The 19,386-nt window shown below is 37.2% G+C and overlaps 10 protein-coding genes across 10 annotated transcripts in view; 5 read left to right on the top strand and 5 right to left on the bottom strand.

Annotated features, from left to right (window-relative positions):
* Window positions 1-1,488: 1,488 nt before the first annotated feature.
* On the top strand, window positions 1,489-3,382 carry RHIMIDRAFT_251587 (uncharacterized protein; the record flags this gene model as incomplete). Its single annotated transcript, XM_023610860.1, has 5 exons — window positions 1,489-1,578; window positions 1,641-2,249; window positions 2,302-2,353; window positions 2,407-3,169; window positions 3,214-3,382. 5 exons carry the CDS (start codon window positions 1,489-1,491, stop codon window positions 3,380-3,382), a joined length of 1,683 nt encoding a protein of 560 aa, XP_023466354.1.
* Window positions 3,383-4,729: 1,347 nt separating this feature from the next.
* On the top strand, window positions 4,730-7,254 carry RHIMIDRAFT_237561 (heme peroxidase; the record flags this gene model as incomplete). The annotated part of the gene is made up of 9 exons (XM_023608778.1): window positions 4,730-4,759; window positions 4,818-5,128; window positions 5,185-5,320; window positions 5,376-5,465; window positions 5,518-5,756; window positions 5,808-5,920; window positions 5,981-6,614; window positions 6,671-6,978; window positions 7,040-7,254. The coding sequence occupies 9 exons, from the start codon at window positions 4,730-4,732 to the stop codon at window positions 7,252-7,254; spliced, it is 2,076 nt and encodes a 691-aa protein (XP_023466353.1).
* Window positions 7,060-8,659, bottom strand: RHIMIDRAFT_306529 (uncharacterized protein; the record flags this gene model as incomplete). The annotated part of the gene is made up of 2 exons (XM_023614498.1): window positions 7,060-8,521; window positions 8,578-8,659. The coding sequence occupies 2 exons, from the start codon at window positions 8,657-8,659 to the stop codon at window positions 7,440-7,442; spliced, it is 1,164 nt and encodes a 387-aa protein (XP_023466352.1). The 3' UTR covers window positions 7,060-7,439.
* Window positions 8,660-10,381: 1,722 nt separating this feature from the next.
* On the top strand, window positions 10,382-12,526 carry RHIMIDRAFT_282780 (uncharacterized protein). The gene is made up of 5 exons (XM_023613096.1): window positions 10,382-10,483; window positions 10,532-10,694; window positions 10,752-10,814; window positions 10,888-10,971; window positions 11,039-12,526. Exons 1-5 carry the CDS (start codon window positions 10,427-10,429, stop codon window positions 12,046-12,048), a joined length of 1,377 nt encoding a protein of 458 aa, XP_023466351.1. The 5' UTR covers window positions 10,382-10,426; the 3' UTR covers window positions 12,049-12,526.
* A 236-nt stretch (window positions 12,527-12,762) lies between these two features.
* On the bottom strand, window positions 12,763-14,151 carry RHIMIDRAFT_291973 (uncharacterized protein). Its single transcript, XM_023613854.1, has 2 exons — window positions 14,001-14,151; window positions 12,763-13,951 (listed from the first exon to the last, which is right to left on the bottom strand). Exons 1-2 carry the CDS (start codon window positions 14,104-14,106, stop codon window positions 12,945-12,947), a joined length of 1,113 nt encoding a protein of 370 aa, XP_023466350.1. The 5' UTR covers window positions 14,107-14,151; the 3' UTR covers window positions 12,763-12,944.
* Window positions 14,152-14,199: 48 nt separating this feature from the next.
* RHIMIDRAFT_134889 (Cwf15/Cwc15 cell cycle control protein) lies at window positions 14,200-15,242 on the bottom strand. The gene is made up of 4 exons (XM_023605594.1): window positions 15,175-15,242; window positions 14,781-15,130; window positions 14,512-14,733; window positions 14,200-14,413 (listed from the first exon to the last, which is right to left on the bottom strand). The coding sequence occupies exons 1-4, from the start codon at window positions 15,175-15,177 to the stop codon at window positions 14,287-14,289; spliced, it is 702 nt and encodes a 233-aa protein (XP_023466349.1). The 5' UTR covers window positions 15,178-15,242; the 3' UTR covers window positions 14,200-14,286.
* Window positions 15,243-15,303: 61 nt separating this feature from the next.
* On the bottom strand, window positions 15,304-16,717 carry RHIMIDRAFT_282763 (uncharacterized protein). The gene is made up of 4 exons (XM_023613095.1): window positions 16,560-16,717; window positions 16,074-16,501; window positions 15,837-16,022; window positions 15,304-15,786 (listed from the first exon to the last, which is right to left on the bottom strand). The coding sequence occupies exons 1-4, from the start codon at window positions 16,679-16,681 to the stop codon at window positions 15,614-15,616; spliced, it is 909 nt and encodes a 302-aa protein (XP_023466348.1). The 5' UTR covers window positions 16,682-16,717; the 3' UTR covers window positions 15,304-15,613.
* Window positions 16,428-18,445, top strand: RHIMIDRAFT_134864 (uncharacterized protein). Its single transcript, XM_023605593.1, has 6 exons — window positions 16,428-16,960; window positions 17,009-17,161; window positions 17,229-17,462; window positions 17,510-17,570; window positions 17,642-17,883; window positions 17,976-18,445. Exons 1-6 carry the CDS (start codon window positions 16,772-16,774, stop codon window positions 18,372-18,374), a joined length of 1,278 nt encoding a protein of 425 aa, XP_023466347.1. The 5' UTR covers window positions 16,428-16,771; the 3' UTR covers window positions 18,375-18,445.
* A 71-nt stretch (window positions 18,446-18,516) lies between these two features.
* RHIMIDRAFT_251580 (histone H2b) lies at window positions 18,517-18,870 on the bottom strand (the record flags this gene model as incomplete). The annotated part of the gene is made up of 1 exon (XM_023610859.1): window positions 18,517-18,870. The coding sequence occupies one exon, from the start codon at window positions 18,868-18,870 to the stop codon at window positions 18,517-18,519; it is 354 nt and encodes a 117-aa protein (XP_023466346.1).
* Window positions 18,871-19,176: 306 nt separating this feature from the next.
* Window positions 19,177-19,386, top strand: part of RHIMIDRAFT_226687 (histone-fold-containing protein) — a 1,123-nt gene continuing 913 nt past the window's right edge. The window contains exon 1 of the mRNA XM_023607577.1: window positions 19,177-19,379. Within this exon, the coding sequence (XP_023466345.1) occupies window positions 19,292-19,379 (88 nt within the window). The 5' untranslated portion in view covers window positions 19,177-19,291. The remainder of the gene's footprint in view (window positions 19,380-19,386) is intronic.

Raw genomic sequence — 19,386 nt, 5'->3', positions numbered from 1 at the left:
TTCGGTATTTCTTAATAGTGTCGAAATCATTCCTTCTTTTTTTTTTTTCCTTTTTACCAAAATATCATATTTGTGTAGAAATCCAGCACCCTATTGCGAGCGCTTTATGATAAAGTAGCCGTCATGAGCTTATTAACAGTTTGTTGCTTTGTTTTCTTTTCTATAATAAACGTCTTTTAAAACAGTCTGAACATATTTTTTTTTTTTTTTTTTTTTTTTTTTTACTATCCAATAACATCACAAAGCCTCTCAGCTGTTTTATTAAAACAATGTATATTAAAATAAGACGCATGTGCGTTTCATAGGGGGGAGGAGGGAATGTATGACTACCATTATATTAACATCATTTATCATCTGATGCGATAAACAAATAGAGTAGAATTTATGCACTACTACAAGATTATATTCACCATTATCAGAAATTATTCACACACATTACAAGATCAATAACAATTACACTTTAATTGGTTATCAGTCTTTTCTTTATTATTAAAAAGGCAGTGAACTTTGTCTTTTTGAGAGAAGAGAAGATAAATGTGGTCAACGCTTTATAACAAAATGAAAAGTTGTTAGAGACTTTGTCTAAATGGTCTGATCTTGACTTCTTTTTCTTTTCTCTTCTTCTTTGAACCAAAAGTAAGATTAGCTATTCCTCAGATAGTCCTAATGTATATTGTACTCTTTACTCTTGTAAGAAGCTAATATGTAGTATTATAGATCATAAAATCGAAAAAAGTGCCGGTGCTAGCTGAGGATAGTTTGGTTCTTACCAAACCTTGGCCCCATCCGCTCTCTTTCTTGATCTCTCTCTTTTCTCTGGCTTGCTTCTTTTTTCTTTTCTCTTTGTTCTTTGCTCTTTGCTCTTTCCGGGATGGTTATCGCTGATCCAACCCAAGATACACTTCGGGAAGGATATTAATAATTTTATTTATTGTTCTTGCTTCTCTTTTTTTCTCTTGTAAATCCTCTTCTTTATAATACAAGTATTTAATATCAATGTAAATAACTGATTTACTAATCATTTCTTTATTCGTTCTTTTGCTTCTCGTAGGCACTCTTTTACTATTAATTGTCTGAAATTATCGTTTTTTTCTTATCAGTATGCGAATAATTTATGGATAAAGTGTAAAGTGTATATCAACGCCTAGTTGTTTTATAACAAGAGAATTGCTATTAAAAGTTACATCAAAATCAAAATGGTTCCTTATATGTTTTAAATTTAGTTTCAAAACCTTGGAATTAGAGACAGTTTTAGTAAAAGCATAAATCCAGTCACTCTTATGCGCCCCTTGAAAATCATAAAAATAAAAACACGATACGAATCTGTTGTTGATTAACAAATGAGTGACGATTGCTCCATTATAGAAACTTTCATAGACCAGAAACGCAAAGAGAGTCCAGAAGTGGTTGAAAACAGTAAATCTAAACAAAGCCTTGCTAAACCACACTTATTTATTTTAACCAGCTGAACATAAGAAACAGAAAACTATGGAAACAAAGATATACAGAAAATTGAAAAAGTCAATAATGAAGGCAATCCATCTCAAGATGGCCTATGAAGTTATTGATGATCAAGTGGTAATTCTCGAGTACAAAAAGGAAGGGATAATATTGAAATCAGTTTAATAATACCATATTAGATTGTTCATCCAAAAGTCATTTTGAAGCAAGTCAAAGATTATGCATCAATGAAGGATATCCGTAGATTATTATTTGCTCTCTTTAAAATGAATAAGCCAACACCTTTCGCTGAACTACCAGAGTTTTCAGGAGTACAGCCAGTTGGAAAGGTTATTTTTATAGATGCACCCATTTTGGATCCTCACGAGCTAGGTCTACCATTAGAGGTACCTTGGGTATCCAAGTCAGACACTCCAGAAGTTTACGACAAGATTGTTTCGAGCAGCATTCGGGATTATATCAACGTAGAGGACGATATCATTGGCTTGGTTACTGTAGTGGGGTTTGATCAATACAAGAGAGTGGGTGACCGGTTTATGGACCTACTCGAAGTGCCTTTAACCAAGGCAGACGTAAAGAAGAGACGAGAGGAAGAGGAGAAGCTACCGGATGGAACGCTAGCTATTCCTCCAGAAATGCTTGTTATGACACTAGAAGAATTAAAAGTAGAAGATTTTCCGATTCATCCATCGTTAGATCCGAATAGCGTGTTAGAAGACGGTTGGATAGAAACATCGCCTGGAAAGGGAGCAAAAGTGAAAAGACTGGTTGCCCTCGACTGTGAAATGGTAGATAAAGGCATGTCCATCAATGAACAATAGCTGACATGTCTATGTGTAGTGTAAAACTGTGAATGGGTATGCTATTACTAGAGTAGCGCTAATTGATAGAGGTAGGTTATAATAAATGATTCAGCATATAGACTATATATAACAAGTATTATAGAGCACACTATTCTTATTAATGAGTTTGTAAAGCCGACAGAGGAAGTTACAGATTACATTACGCACATTAGCGGTGTCAGTGAACAATCACTTGTCGGAGTCAAGACGACATTGGCAGACATTCAAAAAAAGCTTTTGACATTGATTGACGGTGACACCATTCTTGTCGGTCACGGATTAGTCAATGACTTAAGATGCTTAAGAATGAAGCATCCATATATTATCGATACTTCAATCATATATCACCATAAAAATGGACCACCTTATAAAGCATCACTGAAAGATTTAGTTGCAAAGTACCTGAAACGATCAATTCAGGTTGAAAGCGTGGATGGCCACGATCCATGTGAGGATGCTATTGCCAGCTTAGAATTAGTAGAGCGTAAGCTTCAGCGTGGTATAAATTATGGCCTCACGGGCTTATCCCAGGTCAAGACTATTCTAGACAATTTGAACAGCCAAGAGCAAGCAGCAGCCGTGATTGAGGCTAATGCAAACTTGAGTGTGTCAATGAATCGAATGTTATCAGAACATCTCTTAAAGGGCTACTTTCCAGAAGCGAATGATGAGTATGTGTGCAAGAAACTGATTGAATTACATCCTTCAAAAAAGTTTATTTTTGCCCGACTCGACCTACCACAAGAAACAGAACAAGACAGACAATCAACATTTCATGCCTTGTTTTCCAACGTTTATAAACATGCGGAGCCTTATACTGTATTTTGTTTGTCGACTGGATATAGAAAAAACAAACAAAGAGAAGAGTAAGTGTAAGGAGTGAAAGAGATAATGCTAATAACTTTAATAGATTAAGAGAAAAGCGGTTACAATACAAAAAGAACTTGAAAAAAACAGGCTTGGAAGATATTCCGATGGAAGAGCGCTGGAGTCCAGAGGAAGAGCTGCTCCTAGAACAAACTTCTGATTCAACTCGTCGCGGATTTGTATTTATTCATGTCAAAGGAGCTGATAAATAAACTCTTTTCGTATACATATGTATTCGAGTATACTTTCTGTGTGTGTCATCTCACGCTTCAGAGTCCTGTCCTCGGATGGGAAATAGATTCGGAAAAGCTCTCTTTAATGGGTAAAATGTGTTCTTTCGACTATATTGTGACTATTATTATCAACGCCATTTTCAAGTGTATCATAAAGATGTATATTTAGAATGCTCATCTTAAAGATAGTTTGTGTGTTTACGCTAGCTTGGTATCACACATCGTGAAGGCGGCAAAAAGGACCTGAGGATATGCTCACACGAACGCATGCAGAGTAAAGAATAAACAATAGGAGAAGATTGTAAATATGGTAAATTATTTTGACTGATGTCCCACAAAAGAGTTACCTATTCTCAACCTAGTTTGTTATCAGTGTGATGCCTCCTATAAGCACATGCTTAACTGCTCGATGAGTATCATCAACTTAAAAGCACTTTCATTTTTACTACCTTTTCGTGACTTGTACTAAAATCTGGCAATTTTAAAAATACTGCGCCATGGCCTTGTGTGTGCACAGTTCACTTCATACTAGAATACTTTCTCTTCGTTATCCAATTAAAGTTGGCCAAACAATTATGCATGTCGATGCAAGTACTCAGGCAACAGGATAATTTAGAGGTACCCTGCTTATAAACATCATTCATACACACCAATCTAATGATGCAAAGTGAGGAAATAATATATTAACATCTTTCATTTTGCATATGATTATATGAAATGCGATAAACAAAATATAGTCCCCATTGCCAGAATGTAACATCAAAATAAGCTTTTTTGACCAAAAATGAAGACTATTCCGTGAACCCCGGATTCGCTCTTGTGTACCTGAAAGTGAACTAAGCCTCTGTTTATCATATTATGCTTAGTTGTAGTCATTTTGAATTCTAGCATCAATTTGTTACTTTTAAGCATGTTATTATCTCTTATAGCATATTCGGGAAGAATAATTCTCTAAATAAAGGTAGCTCAACAAGTAAGAAATAGCCACAGTTACAGCATGTGCCACGATGTACATCTGCTAAAACACATTTACGAAATAGTAAATAGTTACACATATACATACTTTGGCGTAATTTTTGATATTCTCAAACAAAAATAATCATAAAACAACAAGGAGAAGAGAAAGAGCGGCAGAGATTATGCAAAAATAGATAATTTAGGAATATCGCTCTCTTTTTTGTTTATACTGAGGACATCGTACATACTCGCTCAGAGGAAGTCAATCTTAAAAAGGTATACGAAATGTGTTACTAACGCAATCATTTAAATAAGCGCGTTCCTTGATCAATTTGGCTTCTTTTTCTTTTGATAATCAAGAAAAAAAAAATGTTGAATAGCGTATCGCCAAATAACACTGTAAGTCCTCTTTATCTTGTATGTGCCATTCTTAGCTCAATGTCCCCTTCCTTGACAGCTCCCACCTCCTAAGCTGGATATGAAAGAGTATCTTCATGCCGTTGAAAACCGTATGGATCAACAAGAATTATTCAAGCACTTTACAATTCTTGTTGACAATATCAAGTCTTCTAAAGCACCAGGAAGCGCGCGCGCAGTTGAACCCACTCCTTCTAGTAACCCTACTGGTTCCAAATGGACATGGGCAGCCATTAAAGAAAACATTAAGCATGCCTTGAACATAAACGATACTACTGTCGGTGCATTGAGGGACATTGTCTCTTTACCCATCGGCCAACAAATAACGTTACTAAAGGCTGTTACTGAAAGGTAAAAAAAAAAAGAGGAAGAATGATCATACATGGATTTTAACGGATGCTGTGTAGAATCCTTAGCAGCAACTTTCCTGTGAATGATAGAAACAATACATTCGAAGCTGTCATGGAAATTTTGGGAAAGCTTGGCCCTGAGTACAGTGAATTGAACACTGTAGTGACACAACCACTAATCGCTACCTTTTATGTAAGTTCCTGTGTACTAAATAGAACAAGAGGCTAACTTTCTATTTGTAATGCAGAATGATTTGCCCAAACCTTATATCAACTATGTCGGTCATCAGTTTCGTACTGCAGATGGTTCTCAAAACAGCTTGATTTACCCCGAAGTGGTAAGTTCTTAACACCCTGCTTCCATGTTGTACTTACTTTTGCGTGTTCTAGGGTCGAGCAGGTTCCAACTATGTTAGGACTGTTACAAGCAGCTCTTTTAATAATGAAAGGCTTCCACCTGCTAAAGAGGTCTTTGACAGACTCATGAGAAGACCTGATGGTACCTTTAGCCCGCATAAAGGAGGTGTCAACATGCTTCTGTTTTACTTGGCTATCCTCATTACACATGACTTATTCTCTACTGATCCCAAGAACCCACAACGCAACTTGACAACCAGTTATCTGGACCTGTAAGTACAAATCTGTCTTTTTTTTCTTCCTCTTAGCTCATACTCTTATAGCTCCCCACTCTATGGTAATAACCGTGAACAACAATTATCTGTTCGTGAAATGAAGGGTGGTCTCTTGAAGCCTGATCAGTGGTACGATAAGCGTCTCGTCGTTCAGCCTTCTGGTAAGGAAAAAAAAACAAACCACATTTGTCATTTGTTGACTAAAGCTTATTATTTTATAGGTGTCGCTGCTCTTATGGTCGTATTTTCTCGTAACCACAATTACATTGCAAAGAAATTACTAGAGATAAACGAAAACGGACGCTTCTCATACGGACCTGGAAAGTCTATTGCTACTGAGGAGGAACAAGATGAGGCGCTGTTCCAAACTGCTCGCTTGATCAACAACGGATGCTATGCCAATGTGATTATCCATGATTACATCAGAACTATTATTGGAACAACTGCTGATTCAGATTTCGTATTGGATCCTTTTGCTACTCCAAGCAACCCAATCTATGGTAATGCTGTATCTATTGAATTCAACATCATTTATAGATGGCACGCTGCTGTGGGTGAAAAGGATGCTGCATGGCTCAAGGAGGTCATGGAGGTTATTAGTGACTGCAGAAAGGGCACATACAAGCAATGCCCTGTGCCAACCTTAACTTCCAAAGCACACTCTGACAACGAAAGTATGTTTGACATCATCTTCAAATGCTTCAATGATCACTTTGTACATGCCTCAGAAGAAGAACTGGAAAAAGGTTTACCGATTGCTGGCACTCATCGTAATCTTGATACTGGATCCTTCCCTGATGTTGATATCATAAAAGCCATTAGATCTGGATTTGAACAATCTGCTTCAGAAGTTGGGTAAGCTAACTTTCTTGTTTTATCAAATCAATTTGCTAATTCCTTGGGTTATTTAGAAATGGTCAAAATACACCTTCTGCTTTCGAAATGATTGAAATCGCTGGTATTAACCAATCTCGCGCTTTGGGAACCTGCTACTTTAACGAATTCAGAAAGTTCTTAAACTTGATGCCCTTGAACGAGTTTTCCGACTTTTCAGAAAAGCCTAGTGTTCAAAAGGCATTGAAAGAAATGTATGGAACAGTTGATAATGTAGAACTTTATGCTGGTTTAATGGTCGAGCGCTCCAAGCCTATTGGTCTTCGTTTGCCTTATACAATGGGAAGAGCCATCTTGAGTGATGCTGTTAACTTGTTACGTAATGGTAGGTTTATATGCTTCGCTACTCTAGTGCTTTTTAATTAAAATATTATTGCCTTTTATAGATCGTATACTCACAAAGGAAATGACACCTATTACCTTGACCAACTGGGGCTTCAAATATATTCGCGGTGAACCTGATCAAAATAACCGTGTCTTCCCTAGAATGCTGAGAGAACTGTTCCCTGATTCAGCCGGAACCGGGTTCACTGACCATGAACTCAAGACATTATTCAACGTTCCCAATGCTCCCAATGTAAAAAGCAACAAAAAACAATAATAACAAAGTATCCCAATGACCGTAATCTTTTATTGCAAATAGTAAAAATAAATAAATAAATAAATGGCATAAATTATATCATATTCACATCTCTTTTTTGGGGAAATGCTATTCTTGTTTCAACATATCCACATGCATATAATGTATTTACACAAGCCTCAAAAAGCTTTTAATGAGTCATCAGCTTAGGAGACAGTATCAGTCATCACGTGCTCATATAGCGGTAATCGTTGATCTTCATAAGGAGGCAGGCAGTCCTCATATTCTACTACTTTCAGGTATCGTGGAACTGGTAATGTGTCAGTATTATCTTGTTCTTGATCAAAGACACTTTTGAATGCAGAGTATGCTTTTAGTTCTTGTGAGGATCGAATACCATAACCCAAAGTACCGATTGTTATCGGAATATCTGGTAATTCTAGCAAGGCTGACCATATCTTTTTTTGTTTAATGTTGATCTGTAACTGATATCCAATGGAAAATATCGGACTGTAAGAAAATGAAGGGACTGTTTCTGCAGGTATCGGCAGGTTGATGTCAAACGTAGATGATATGGATTTGCTCGATGACTGACCTTGATCTTTGCAATCAGAAAGCTTGATGGTGTTGGATGCTATGAGTTGCTTGTATTTTCTTTCTGTGTTGGGTACTCTTCCTTTCTTGATCATATCTGGAATCTTTTTCCATGTTTGTATTTGGTATAACTTTACTGATGCAGACTCAGCTTGTAACTTGGCCGCGTTTTTTAGCAACATCTTGGCCTGGATCGCGTCTCCAGGTAGATAGTCCATGGCGGACATGCTGACAGTGACATCGGATTCATTACTACTACCTTGACTTGATTTAGGTGAGATGATCACAGGTTTCTTGAATAACATGGTTTCCACAAAAGGCATGTAGAGTACAGACTTATGCGATTTCATGATCGGTTCTTTACCATTAGTGGGATCTAAGAAGGCTGAGAGTACAAAATCAGACTGATAAGAAAACATTTTGTCACTGGATACAGTTTGAGAAGATGGAGGAAACTGGATCATAGGAAGCTCAATAATAAAAGGGAATATTGCTTCTGTATCTGGTTCTAGTTTCTTTTGGCTACTATCAGTGTCTTGTCTTCTCCACAGCACTTTTTGTGATCCAAACAATTGGTTTCGATGCATTGGCATGATCTCGGCAGAACTAAAGCTCATCTCAGTTGCATGAAAGATGACACGTAGCCTTTGAGATTGTTGTAGTTCTTCTTCAGATAACCTGATTTTCACAAAACCTAGTGATAATAATGAATAAAACAAAAATAACACACAGGTGTCATTTGATATCTACCTTGAAAGACAGAGCCAGGACCATAGACTGGTTCATTCTTAATAGACCAACCAAATTCTGGTAATAAATTGATTTCTAGCATATTTGATCTGCTTGATTTGTGTTTGTGAAGAAAAAGGAAAGTCGTCCGTCTTTTATATATGCAGAATCTGAGCGGAAAATTGAGAATCTTGGATTACGTATGCTAGGCACTTGGCGCAAAGTTTAATTGTATGAGAATGACAATAAGCATAGACTGGTTGTCTGTACTGCTGCCATCAACTTGGTCCATGCTTTTATTTTTATGACCTCTCAAGTCATCTATATGTGTCCTAATACCGTGTCTGTCAGTACAGGCCAAGGTTTGTACTCCTTGGCATGAATTGGCATCCCAAATAGGGCTTACAAATCAAACCTAGAACGTCAAGAAAAACCCATTGGCTGAAAGTTTGTGTTACCGTACTCACGTTGCTCCATGGGGGAGAGGCTTTTGTTCTGCACTACTCTGATCCGTGGAAAAGACATGTATATATATATAAAGTCCAGACAAAAATCAAGGTGCTTGTCATGTACTTATCGCATAACCGTTTCAATATAAGAATAAGGCATTTTTGTAATAATAAAGAAACTCAAAGTATATGTACTGACCAAACTTGACACTCTATTACTGTATTAATTGTCATCTCAAGGTGATACTCTATGACGCTTCAGGGGTAATACCACATTTATGTGCTGCGGGCTCTTGAGTCATTCGAAATGCATGGCTCTAATGACTCATAGTTTTTCTTTTTTATATGTGCATTCTTATATACCAAAGGACGATGGTCGACGAGCTGTATTATGAGTGTTATTTTTTAATTTTGATCCACGTAAACATGGCGTTGTTGTAAAATTCTTTCGACTGCGCCTCTGAGTATTGAGTTCGAATGTTTCAATTCACAACATCTACTTTTTATCGTCAGTTTAAAAGTAATTGTTTACTTTCCTGGTCACACATATCATTGAATGTCTCCAGATACATCGACTACCATGCCTCTTGCTCTTGCTTAATAAGCTTTGAACTTCCATAATGTACACTGATATTTTGTGATTTTATTGGCTGATCACTGGTTTTATTCTTTCAAAAGTAGATCTGCTTCTTATCTTCTCTTTTTCCACTCCAGCAACGATGTGATAAGGTGAGATCTAACCAATATATAAATTTTCGATTAAAACCATCTTCTACTAATAGTAAAATTAACAAACAAAATTATCGACAACAAAAAAAATACGTATTTTATATAATAATTTATCAATAATGTCATGACAAAGACGATAAGAAACTGTGAAGAAAGAAAAGTATATGAGGGATAGCTATTATATTAGAAGTGTACGTGGTTAACTTATTAATAGCTTGAATAGCTTGATATAAGAGCTATTGCTTGAATTTGCACAATATTAAGAAAAAATAGTATATATAGTAAAGAACTTACAAAGAAGATAAATCTATGGTTTAAAGATCCTCTAAAGAGACGAGCTTGATAGCATTTTAAAGAAAGTATGGACTGATTTCAAAAACATTAAATACAATGCTTAATACAAAATATTCGAAATTAAAGCGTGATTATTTTGCTATAAAGCTGATTAATGCTTGATAATACAAGTTGATAATTCAACATCCATGTTGCTTGAATATTACACTATTAGCAATAATAACATTTCTATGCTTTACAAAAGCTGGAGAGTTTTTTTTTTGCTCTGTGCAACACAGTGACTTAAATCTGTAAAATCTCGAGTTACTCAATTGTTTTTAAAACATGCATCTCATTGCTCCTTTTCTTTTCTTATTTTATTTTTTTTGGCAAAAAGGCAAAAAGACAAAAAGGATTTCATGATCAACATAAGAGAATATACCCAAAGATTCAAAAAGAATTTCACTCTACACGAGGTTTGTAAAGCATAAATCATTTAACGCTCCTTAGTAACAGGGGGTTAGGTTTCCGGAAGTCTCGGTGACCTAGGCACGCTTTTGCCGATTATGATTTCATTAGCTGTAGCAGGTCAAATTGATTTAACAAGTACTCTATGGTTTACTGGAATATGGAACATCGCATCCGGTTTACTCTTTCAGGTTCCTGTCTGCGTCCAACCGATGAAAGGTAAGAGCCAGTCGGTTTTAAGAGTAGCTTATATTGACATTTTAAATATAAAAAAAGCCATTGCAGCTGTGGTATTAACAAGAAACATGTCAATTAGAGAAAACATGGCAGCTGGCCTAAGTAAGTCAAAAAAAAAAGAGAATTGCATAGTTTTATTTAATCACAGCGATTTTTTTTCCTTGTAAAATAAAAGGCGTTGCTGCTTTTATCTTTTTCTTTGGCATCACTCGCACGATCCACTTGGTTGGTTCATTTACGCCGACAGCCGTTATAAAAGGTAGTCAGATGACGTATATGTTATGGCGCCATCTAACGCTAGAACTATCTATATCTGATCTGATTAGGACTGCAACTGGGTACGGCTGTTCAATTGATCATCAAAGCGCATAATCTCGCAGCAAAGCTTCAATGGAAGATCACGGCTAGTAACTGGGCAGACAATAACACCTGGGTACTACTTTCGTTTATGTTTGTCGTCCTATGTTATCGCACTCGAGTTCCTTCTGCTCTAATCCTCTTTTTGATCGGATTGCTGTTTGCGCTTATTCTGATGTTTGTAGAAAATGCACAAGTGCCGCATCCATCTGTGATGGGTGGTCATTATCCCGATATGGTCATTGTTCCTTCACCTACCGAGTTCAAAGATGGCTTTCTGAATGCTGGTCTGGGTCAATTACCCTTGACTGCATTAAACTCGGTCATTGCCCTGTGTGCACTTATTCATGACCTATTTCCTGATAACCAAACATCGACATCCGGTGTGGCTATGAGTGTAGGATTGATGAATCTGATTGGGTGTTGGTTTGGTGCTATGCCTGTCTGCCATGGGTCGGGTGGGCTAGCCGGTCAGTACCGTTTTGGAGCAAGATCTGAGGTTTCTGTCATCCTGCTTGGACTATGTAAGTTGATTCTTGGTATCCTCTTTGGTAGCTCTGTTGTTGGCTTGCTACAACTATTTCCAAATTCTATATTAGCAGTCATGATGTTTATCTCGGGTGTCGAATTAGGATGCTCAGCAAGAAGTATTAATGATCATGAAACAGATGATACTCGTAAGCGAGAAAACTTCACTCTCATGCTCTTGACTGCAGGTGCACTTGTCGCTTATTCAAATGATGGTATTGGATTCGCCACTGGTCTTGTATCTGCCGTTTTACTCTCTGTACAGCGTCTGGGCGTACGTGAGTGGTGGCATCAGTTGAGTAAAGGGATTCGGTCGATTCCTCAACGGTGGATAAGCCAAAGGGACTGTTCGGAGGAAAGAACTGACACATTACCTGAATCACAAGAAGAGCGGGTTTCTGTTGTGGTAAAAAAGTCACCTGAATATGGATCTCAACAAAATCCGGTCTAATCCTTCATAAATGCCTTCTGTAAGATTGCTGTGCAATTGTAAAATAAAATACGGAAAAGCATTTATATATAAATATATATACATATATACATCGCAGTAATAAATGTGTATTTAGTATCTTCCTGACTTCTCTAATGAAGAACTCATGTCGACGTCTGTTCTTTTCTTTAACCTAAACGGATAGAAGCTTTGACAATATTCGCCGTTCTTCTCCGCTGTTCGTGCTACTTCGCTAAAAAGTTTGCAAACTTGTAGAGCTTCTGACTGCTCAACACAAAGGCTGAATTACTTGATCATTCTTGTTTGTATTCAAGAAAAAGAAGACTTGGTCGAGACAGATTGCAGTCAGGACGACAAACCCATGCCACAGGGCTCACCACGCGATTTACACCTCTTTTTTACATTATAACGTGTGTAGCAATTAAAGTACAGTTACATGCAACCTATATTATTAATTATTGTTTTGGCTATTGTTTATATCAGATGAATAACTATTCTGCATTCAAGTAAAAAATAAATTTCTTATAGAAAAGAGTCCAGTTCTTGGCCCAAGCGAATGCCAAGTGTAACCTCAGGTTCTGAAAATTTTTTCATGTAGAACACAGTAGAATGGGTGAACTACACGTGATAGCAGCTCATGTACAATTGAAAATCCACATAGGCAAAGCATGCTGTTATTTATGGATGAAACGTGGTTCTGGTAACAAATAAATCACAGATCGAAGGATGATCAAAAAATCGGAATTGTATGATTGAGCCAATTTAGGTTTTATTGTAATCTATAAATAAATAAAAATCATGAAGTTATGTACAGATGATAGAAATAAATAAAGTAATGACAATGATAATGCAAAAGAGAGATAATGGAAGATAGAATGAGAGTGAGAAACATAGAATTAGCATATCATAAGAGGTGTACAGGCTGCATCATAATCTGGTAAACGAGTGGAATCATAAAGTGGTAAAGCATCTTCATATTCAATAGACTTCATAAATTTTGGTACAGGTATATCCACCAATCGGCCATCTCCATTAAGCTGATATTGGTCGTATGTTGTGAACTCATCCGAAACTCGGATACCGTAACCTAGGGTACCAATAATCACTGGAATATCCTCAAAGTTTGCAAAATAGTTCCATATGCCGCCCATCGGGCCTTTTTGCTCCACAGACACTTGTAATCGATATGTGACATTCGCTATTTTGCCATATTCACAAGAGGGAGTTAAATCAGGTGGGAGCTGAAGAGTAAGCTCGCCGTCGCAGAAGGATCCGGAAGGTGTAGGGATCAATAGTAGTTTATGTGAGGCTGATGCGATGATGCTGTCTGTACATGGCATGTCTTCAAACACTTTAATATTCACGCTTTGAATTAGCTTCAGTTGTACAGTGACGTATTGTGTCTTTTTATTTGGGGAAAGGCTTCCCACGTGGAGTGTTAAGGGTATGAGATCACCCGGAACGAAGTCGGTCGCCGTCATTTTAAGCTGAGCTGTTAAATTAGATTTACCCGCAGACAACATTAAGGGGGTCTTGAGAAGACGTGTCTCGACAAAAGGCATGCAGATCACGGGCTGTTCATGCTTAATCATGCCTGAAGAGGTGTTGACAACAGCCATAAGTTGAAAGTTGCATTGATAGACGGTGTGATTGAAGGTAGGAGGAAATTGAACCATGGGCATTTGAATTGTGAATGGGAAGCTCGTGCTTCGGTCTTCCTCGAGGTTGAGTATTCTGTCCTTGTTGTGATCCCAGAGTGTGTACTGAATACTGAATAATGTGTTTTTAATAGCGCGAACTGCTCCAAAGTGGATGTCGTAGGGAGGAACGCGTTCGATAGCATAGAAAGCAAGTCGGATGTTTTCAATAGGAGTATCTTTTACAAGTTGTAATTTGACATGGCCTATTTCATTGTTAGTAAAAATGAGTACAATGAAATCAAGTTATAATACCTTGAAATACAGAGCCAGGCCCATATGCAGGAGTATCTTTAATGGACCAACCAAATTCAGGTAAAAGCTCAATGGATAAAGAGCAATCTTGTTGATTATCTTTCATAATGAAATAGTGGAGAGAGATCGACAATTGACGTTAAAATATCTCTCTATTTATACCCAAATTCAAAATTACACAAGGTCTTGAGTTAATCTTGGCCGCAGTAGGAATAAAAATTTTTTTATTTGTAGCCGCAGTACGGTTATAGTATGTTGGTACTACAATGCCAACAATAATAATGGTTTAATGAATATATTTATGAAGAAACTTTTTATGAAAATCAGAACGAAGCATGTCGTTAATGAATCTTTTTTTGGGTTGATCATCCACTCCTCTTGCTTGATTCTTGAATATAACATCATCATCCCATCTATCAAATAAAAAAAAGAAATAGAGTTAGTATGGGCAAGCTTGGGACCAAGTCGCCACGCCAAGCGTCCAGATCCTTGGTATTTTTTTTTAGGTTACCTTCTTTTGACACTAAAGTCACGTTTTTGCTCTCCAATGTGTAAGAGTGGGTTACCTTGTAGTGCCTCTTCCTGTCTTCGGGCTTCCTCTTCTTCCCGAGCCTCCCTTTCCTGTCGTTCTTTTTCTTCTGCTCTTTCTTTACGAATACGTTGCAGTGTTGCTAATAGTTCTGCTGCATTATCATCATCATCATCATCGTCGTCGTCGTCATCGTCGTCACTACTAACCATTGCTTGGTATTTATAACAAAAAGATGATTATTTTATTACCTCGACTCATTCTCGCTTTCTTCATCCGTATCTTCTTTATCCAATTTTGCCAGTCTTTCTGCTTCTGCAAGAAGTTTTTGCTTTTCTTCATTATTATTATTTTCACCATCTTGTTTAATCAATCGATTGCTTGATGCCTTTCCTTCTTTTTCTTCAAAGTATTTTCTTTCTGCTTCTCTTAATTCTGCTAATAATTCTTCTCTGCTACCGATCTCATCAGTTGTACCTTGACCAGGCTGTCTGAATTTTAGTTTAGTATGAGATGCGAGATCACGAGCACCGTATTGGAAGGAAGGTGCTTTGTTGTCGTTTCCTCTAGCAGGGTCGAAAGTGGGGCGAGCGGCGGTTGTCTAAAAAGAGTTATTAAATGCTGTCAATGGACAATAGATCTTACCATCTTTAATAATTATTCTAAAGCAACTATGATCAAGAAATAGACTGTAGGCTGACACAGAGAAAAACAGAAAACCAGTAATTGAATCTCCGAAAATCGATGTCATCGAGATGTCTCTCCATCGTCTCGGAGCAATTTCATGAGTGACAGAAAAATGATTGCATGATGTGTAACAAGAGCCTAAGGATATAAAGAAACTATGTGACGCTGTGATGTGTACAACAAGGCTGATCCTCAATAAATCAGTGTGTTCGTACGATAAAATAGAACAACTTGACCAATGTCCTTTGTCTTAAGCAGCAGGTCCTCCTATATAAAACTCAGATCCACGTTGTGGATGTGCGACTATGAAAAAAAAGGGGCAAACGTGTGTATGCGCAATAATGCGTGATTTTTTTAACTGATTCTAGAATCGTTTTATTGGCACATTGCGTGATATTTAGTCGACCTTTCTTGATTTTTTATAATGCATCTTTTGTCCTTCCAGACGTTTACGGGGCATGACTGTCAATAGTGTCTCTACACAAATGAATCGGGTGATAAACTTGAAGATGAAGGCAACACCATACATGACAATACGATAGGAAGGTCCAAGGTCCAACAGGATTTTAACTTTAAACTTGGTTAGTAAATAAATCTTTTTATAAGCCATATCTATTTACTTGGAGGAGGTGTCCACATGTAGTTGAGATTAAATCCAGAGGTTAAGGAGAGCGCATGAAGAACAGGTGTATGGAAGAAACAGTAAGTGAAGAATGACAAGCACAAGATCTCCTTTGATTTAGGTAATACAACATATCGGCGACTATAGATCATATAAATAGGAACAATCAACAAGAGTGCATGTTCTATAGTCATATTACAAATTTAACTATTGTAACTTTTACATGTTTTTTTACCTGCAAAGAAGTTAAATGTCTCTCCAATCAGGTAATGTTCCCTTAGATCTGGAAATGCAAGTGCAGCCAATGCACCCCACTGAAGATGAAGATAAATATTAAAGAGAATGTGAGGAAGTGGCGATCGCTTGTTTGGGTATAAAAGTGAAAGTACAAGCAAAAATCCACTCATATGACAAGGTTGTAGCATAAACCATACTCGATTACGAATGATTTTGTGAATGAGGGTTAATGTTAGTGATGACGCTAATGCCAACGTCATTCCTTTTTCAGTTATGGATGCTTTTTGAGGTGGTTCAAATTCTGTAATCAGCTTATAATGTCTGCTTCCTGGTCGTAGCAAACGACGAAAGAAGATGATTGTTGCTGTTGCATAAATTGTTGCTAGAAAGAATAATTCTAATCCATGTTGTCGAGGATTATTATACCTTTTTTAAAAAAAAGTTAAGCAAGCAGGTCGTACAAGAAATCAATAAATAATGCTACCAAGATCCATAAGACGATTGTGCCCAATCTGTTTCCAAGGGAACATCTGCAGCTATGGCAATGATCCAACTCTCAATCTTTAACAGTAAAGGTTCAATAGTATTTGTCAACAATTGGCTCATAAAGAAAACTAGTTTATTATAAAGAAAGAAAAAGAAAAAAAAAGAAGGGAGGGGGCAAAATTTTTTTCTTTTTCTTTCTTTAAATTATCAATGCCTGATTCTCGAGAATACGATCGTTCTAAAAAGAGACAACATAGCCCACATTCAAGGAGATCTCGTAGTCCAGAAAGAAGAAGGTCACGCAGTCCTCAGTCAAGAAGACACAGTGGAGATAGGTCACCTAGTCCTCATAGACGATCACCCAGTAGACATCACAGGGGTGAAAGTGACCAGGATAACGTAAAGAAAATACTATTATTGATCACATAAAGCCAACTTTGTCGATAGAAACGATATGAAGAACGTAGGAGAAGAAAGGACGACCGTCGTTCATTTGAGGACAAGAGATATTTTGAAAGAAAGCAATCAGATGAAAAACCAGCAGGTCCTAACATCAACGTCGTCTTGAGAGGTTTACCTGATAATGCCACAGAAGAGGATGTAAGTAATTCTGCTGCAATCTTTTTTTTGTTTTTTTTTTTGTTTTCACTCATACATTTTAAAAAAGATTGCCAAGAGACTTGGTGAAATGAACGCTTGCATTGAAGAAGTGTCGCTCATCAAGTCTCGTGAAACAGGCGAATCAAGAAAGTTTGCATTTGTTCGATTCACCAGTGTGGGGCATGCCATGCAGTTTGTAGAAAAGCACCGAACCTTCCATATGAAGGATTTCCGTGTTCGTGTGGACTACTCTCATAAGAACAACGGGTCATTAGAAAAGGAAGAATGGCGTTGTGCAACTGTAGGTAATGATTACCATTCATTCACTTTTTTAACTTTATATGCCAGTGTGGAAAGTTTAATGATGTCCATCGCCGAGTGTGCGTCGAATGCAAGCAATCAAATATTCGTAAACACACATTTATTTCCATTGAAGCGTTTGAGCAATTGATTAATGCTTTTGACTGGATATACACATAGGGGCAGCAACCGAGACACGGACTTATAGTACGGATACACTAGAAATTAACGATGGAACAAAGGACGTATCACTTGTGCCCAGTCATCTCATCTTACTGAGAGGACTGGATCATCTTACTACAGAAGAATCCATCTTCAAGGCTATATCATCATTTCAAGGGCTCTATCGCACATTGCTTATTAGAGACAAGTTGACAAAGCTATCATGCTCCTTTGCATTTATCGAATTTACTGATATCAAAGTAACGCCAACCAAAAAAAGCAGCCTATATAATTGAAACACATCTAATGATTGTTTTATTATTATACAACTTTCCTCTTTTATATGTGATAGTCTGCAATGATTGCAATGGATAACATTGGATATTATGGTCTAGTGATCGATGGGCGGTACGTGCAAGCAACATTTGGAAATTCGGATAGTTTTATACCCGTATACGGACAAAGCGAGTACGCCATTCCTGTCAATTCAATCGAAGGTTTCAAAGCTTACTGGGAGAAATCATCCTATGCTTCACAGTATTCACCTGCAATTGAAGCTGAAAAGAAAAGACGAGAAGAGGAGCTTAGACGAGCCAAGGAAGAGGAACGAAAGAGACAGGAACAGTACAAAGCTAGTTTACAGAATGATTTGACAGCCTTCTTTAATGATATGAGTGATTTCGCTACCAACTCTGAAAATGCAGATATTTTTTCTGTACCAAAAAACGAAATAGAAAAAAAGAGAAAATAAAAGTTGATTTTTGACAAATAGTTTATTTGAATTGTTTACAAAATGTTATATATAAAATGTAAAATGAAACTGTACAAGAAAACGAAAATGGGGTAATAAAACTTGTTTGTTTTTTGGATTGTAATGTACTATTACATCTTATTTATTTGGAACTGGTGTACTTGGTGACAGCCTTGGTACCTTCAGAGACGGCGTGCTTGGCGAGTTCACCAGGAAGGATGAGACGAACAGCGGTTTGAATTTCACGAGAAGAGATGGTGGAACGCTTGTTGTAGGCAGCCAACTTGGAGGCTTCAGTAGCAATACGTTCAAAGATATCGTTGACGAAGGAGTTCAAGATGGACATGGCCTTGTTGGAGATACCAGTATCGGGGTGGACTTGCTTCAAGACCTTGTAGATGTAAGAGGAATAAGTTTCACGACGAGAAAGTCTCTTCTTCTTGTTGTCCTTGGGGACATTCTTCTTGGTTTCCTTAGTAGCGGTTTCAGCAGCCATGTTTAATAATAATTATGAAAAATTGGAAAAAAGGTTCTCAAAATTCAACTGGTTTTATATAGAAAAACAGAATCGTGACTCGGTTTTCCGAAAAGGAAATTTTTAGGTCTATGACAGGGCCATCCTCAGATTGCCTTTGAAAACAATAAAGACTTATACTTGTTTCGCGAAACAAACGCGTTTTTCAAAGGAATTTGAGGTCAAAGAAGTCATCTGTAAAGGAAAAAAAAATTGAACAAAAAATCTTTTTTTTGCCCTGTCGTTTTTTATAAGGATGGTGTTTGTCATCTTTTTAAAATTCAAGTGAAAAAAAAAAACGCGGAATTTGAAAAAAGGAGGGGTCCCAATTTTGCATATATAAAGGGCGGTCTTGATCTTTTTTTCTGCCTTTTTTCAATACTTGTTAACTTACAACTTTAAAATGTCTGGTGGAAAATCTGGTGGAAAGTCTGCTGCTGGCTCCAAGTCTCAAACTCGTTCTTCTAAGGCCGGTCTTCAATTCCCTGTCGGTCGTAT

Source organism: Rhizopus microsporus (genome assembly GCF_002708625.1).
Source record: "Rhizopus microsporus ATCC 52813 unplaced genomic scaffold scaffold_8, whole genome shotgun sequence".
Classification (NCBI taxonomy): Eukaryota; Fungi; Mucoromycota; class Mucoromycetes; order Mucorales; family Rhizopodaceae; genus Rhizopus; species Rhizopus microsporus.
The sequence above is the reverse complement of the archived record's forward strand: the minus strand, read 5'-3'. Positions and strand labels throughout refer to the sequence as shown.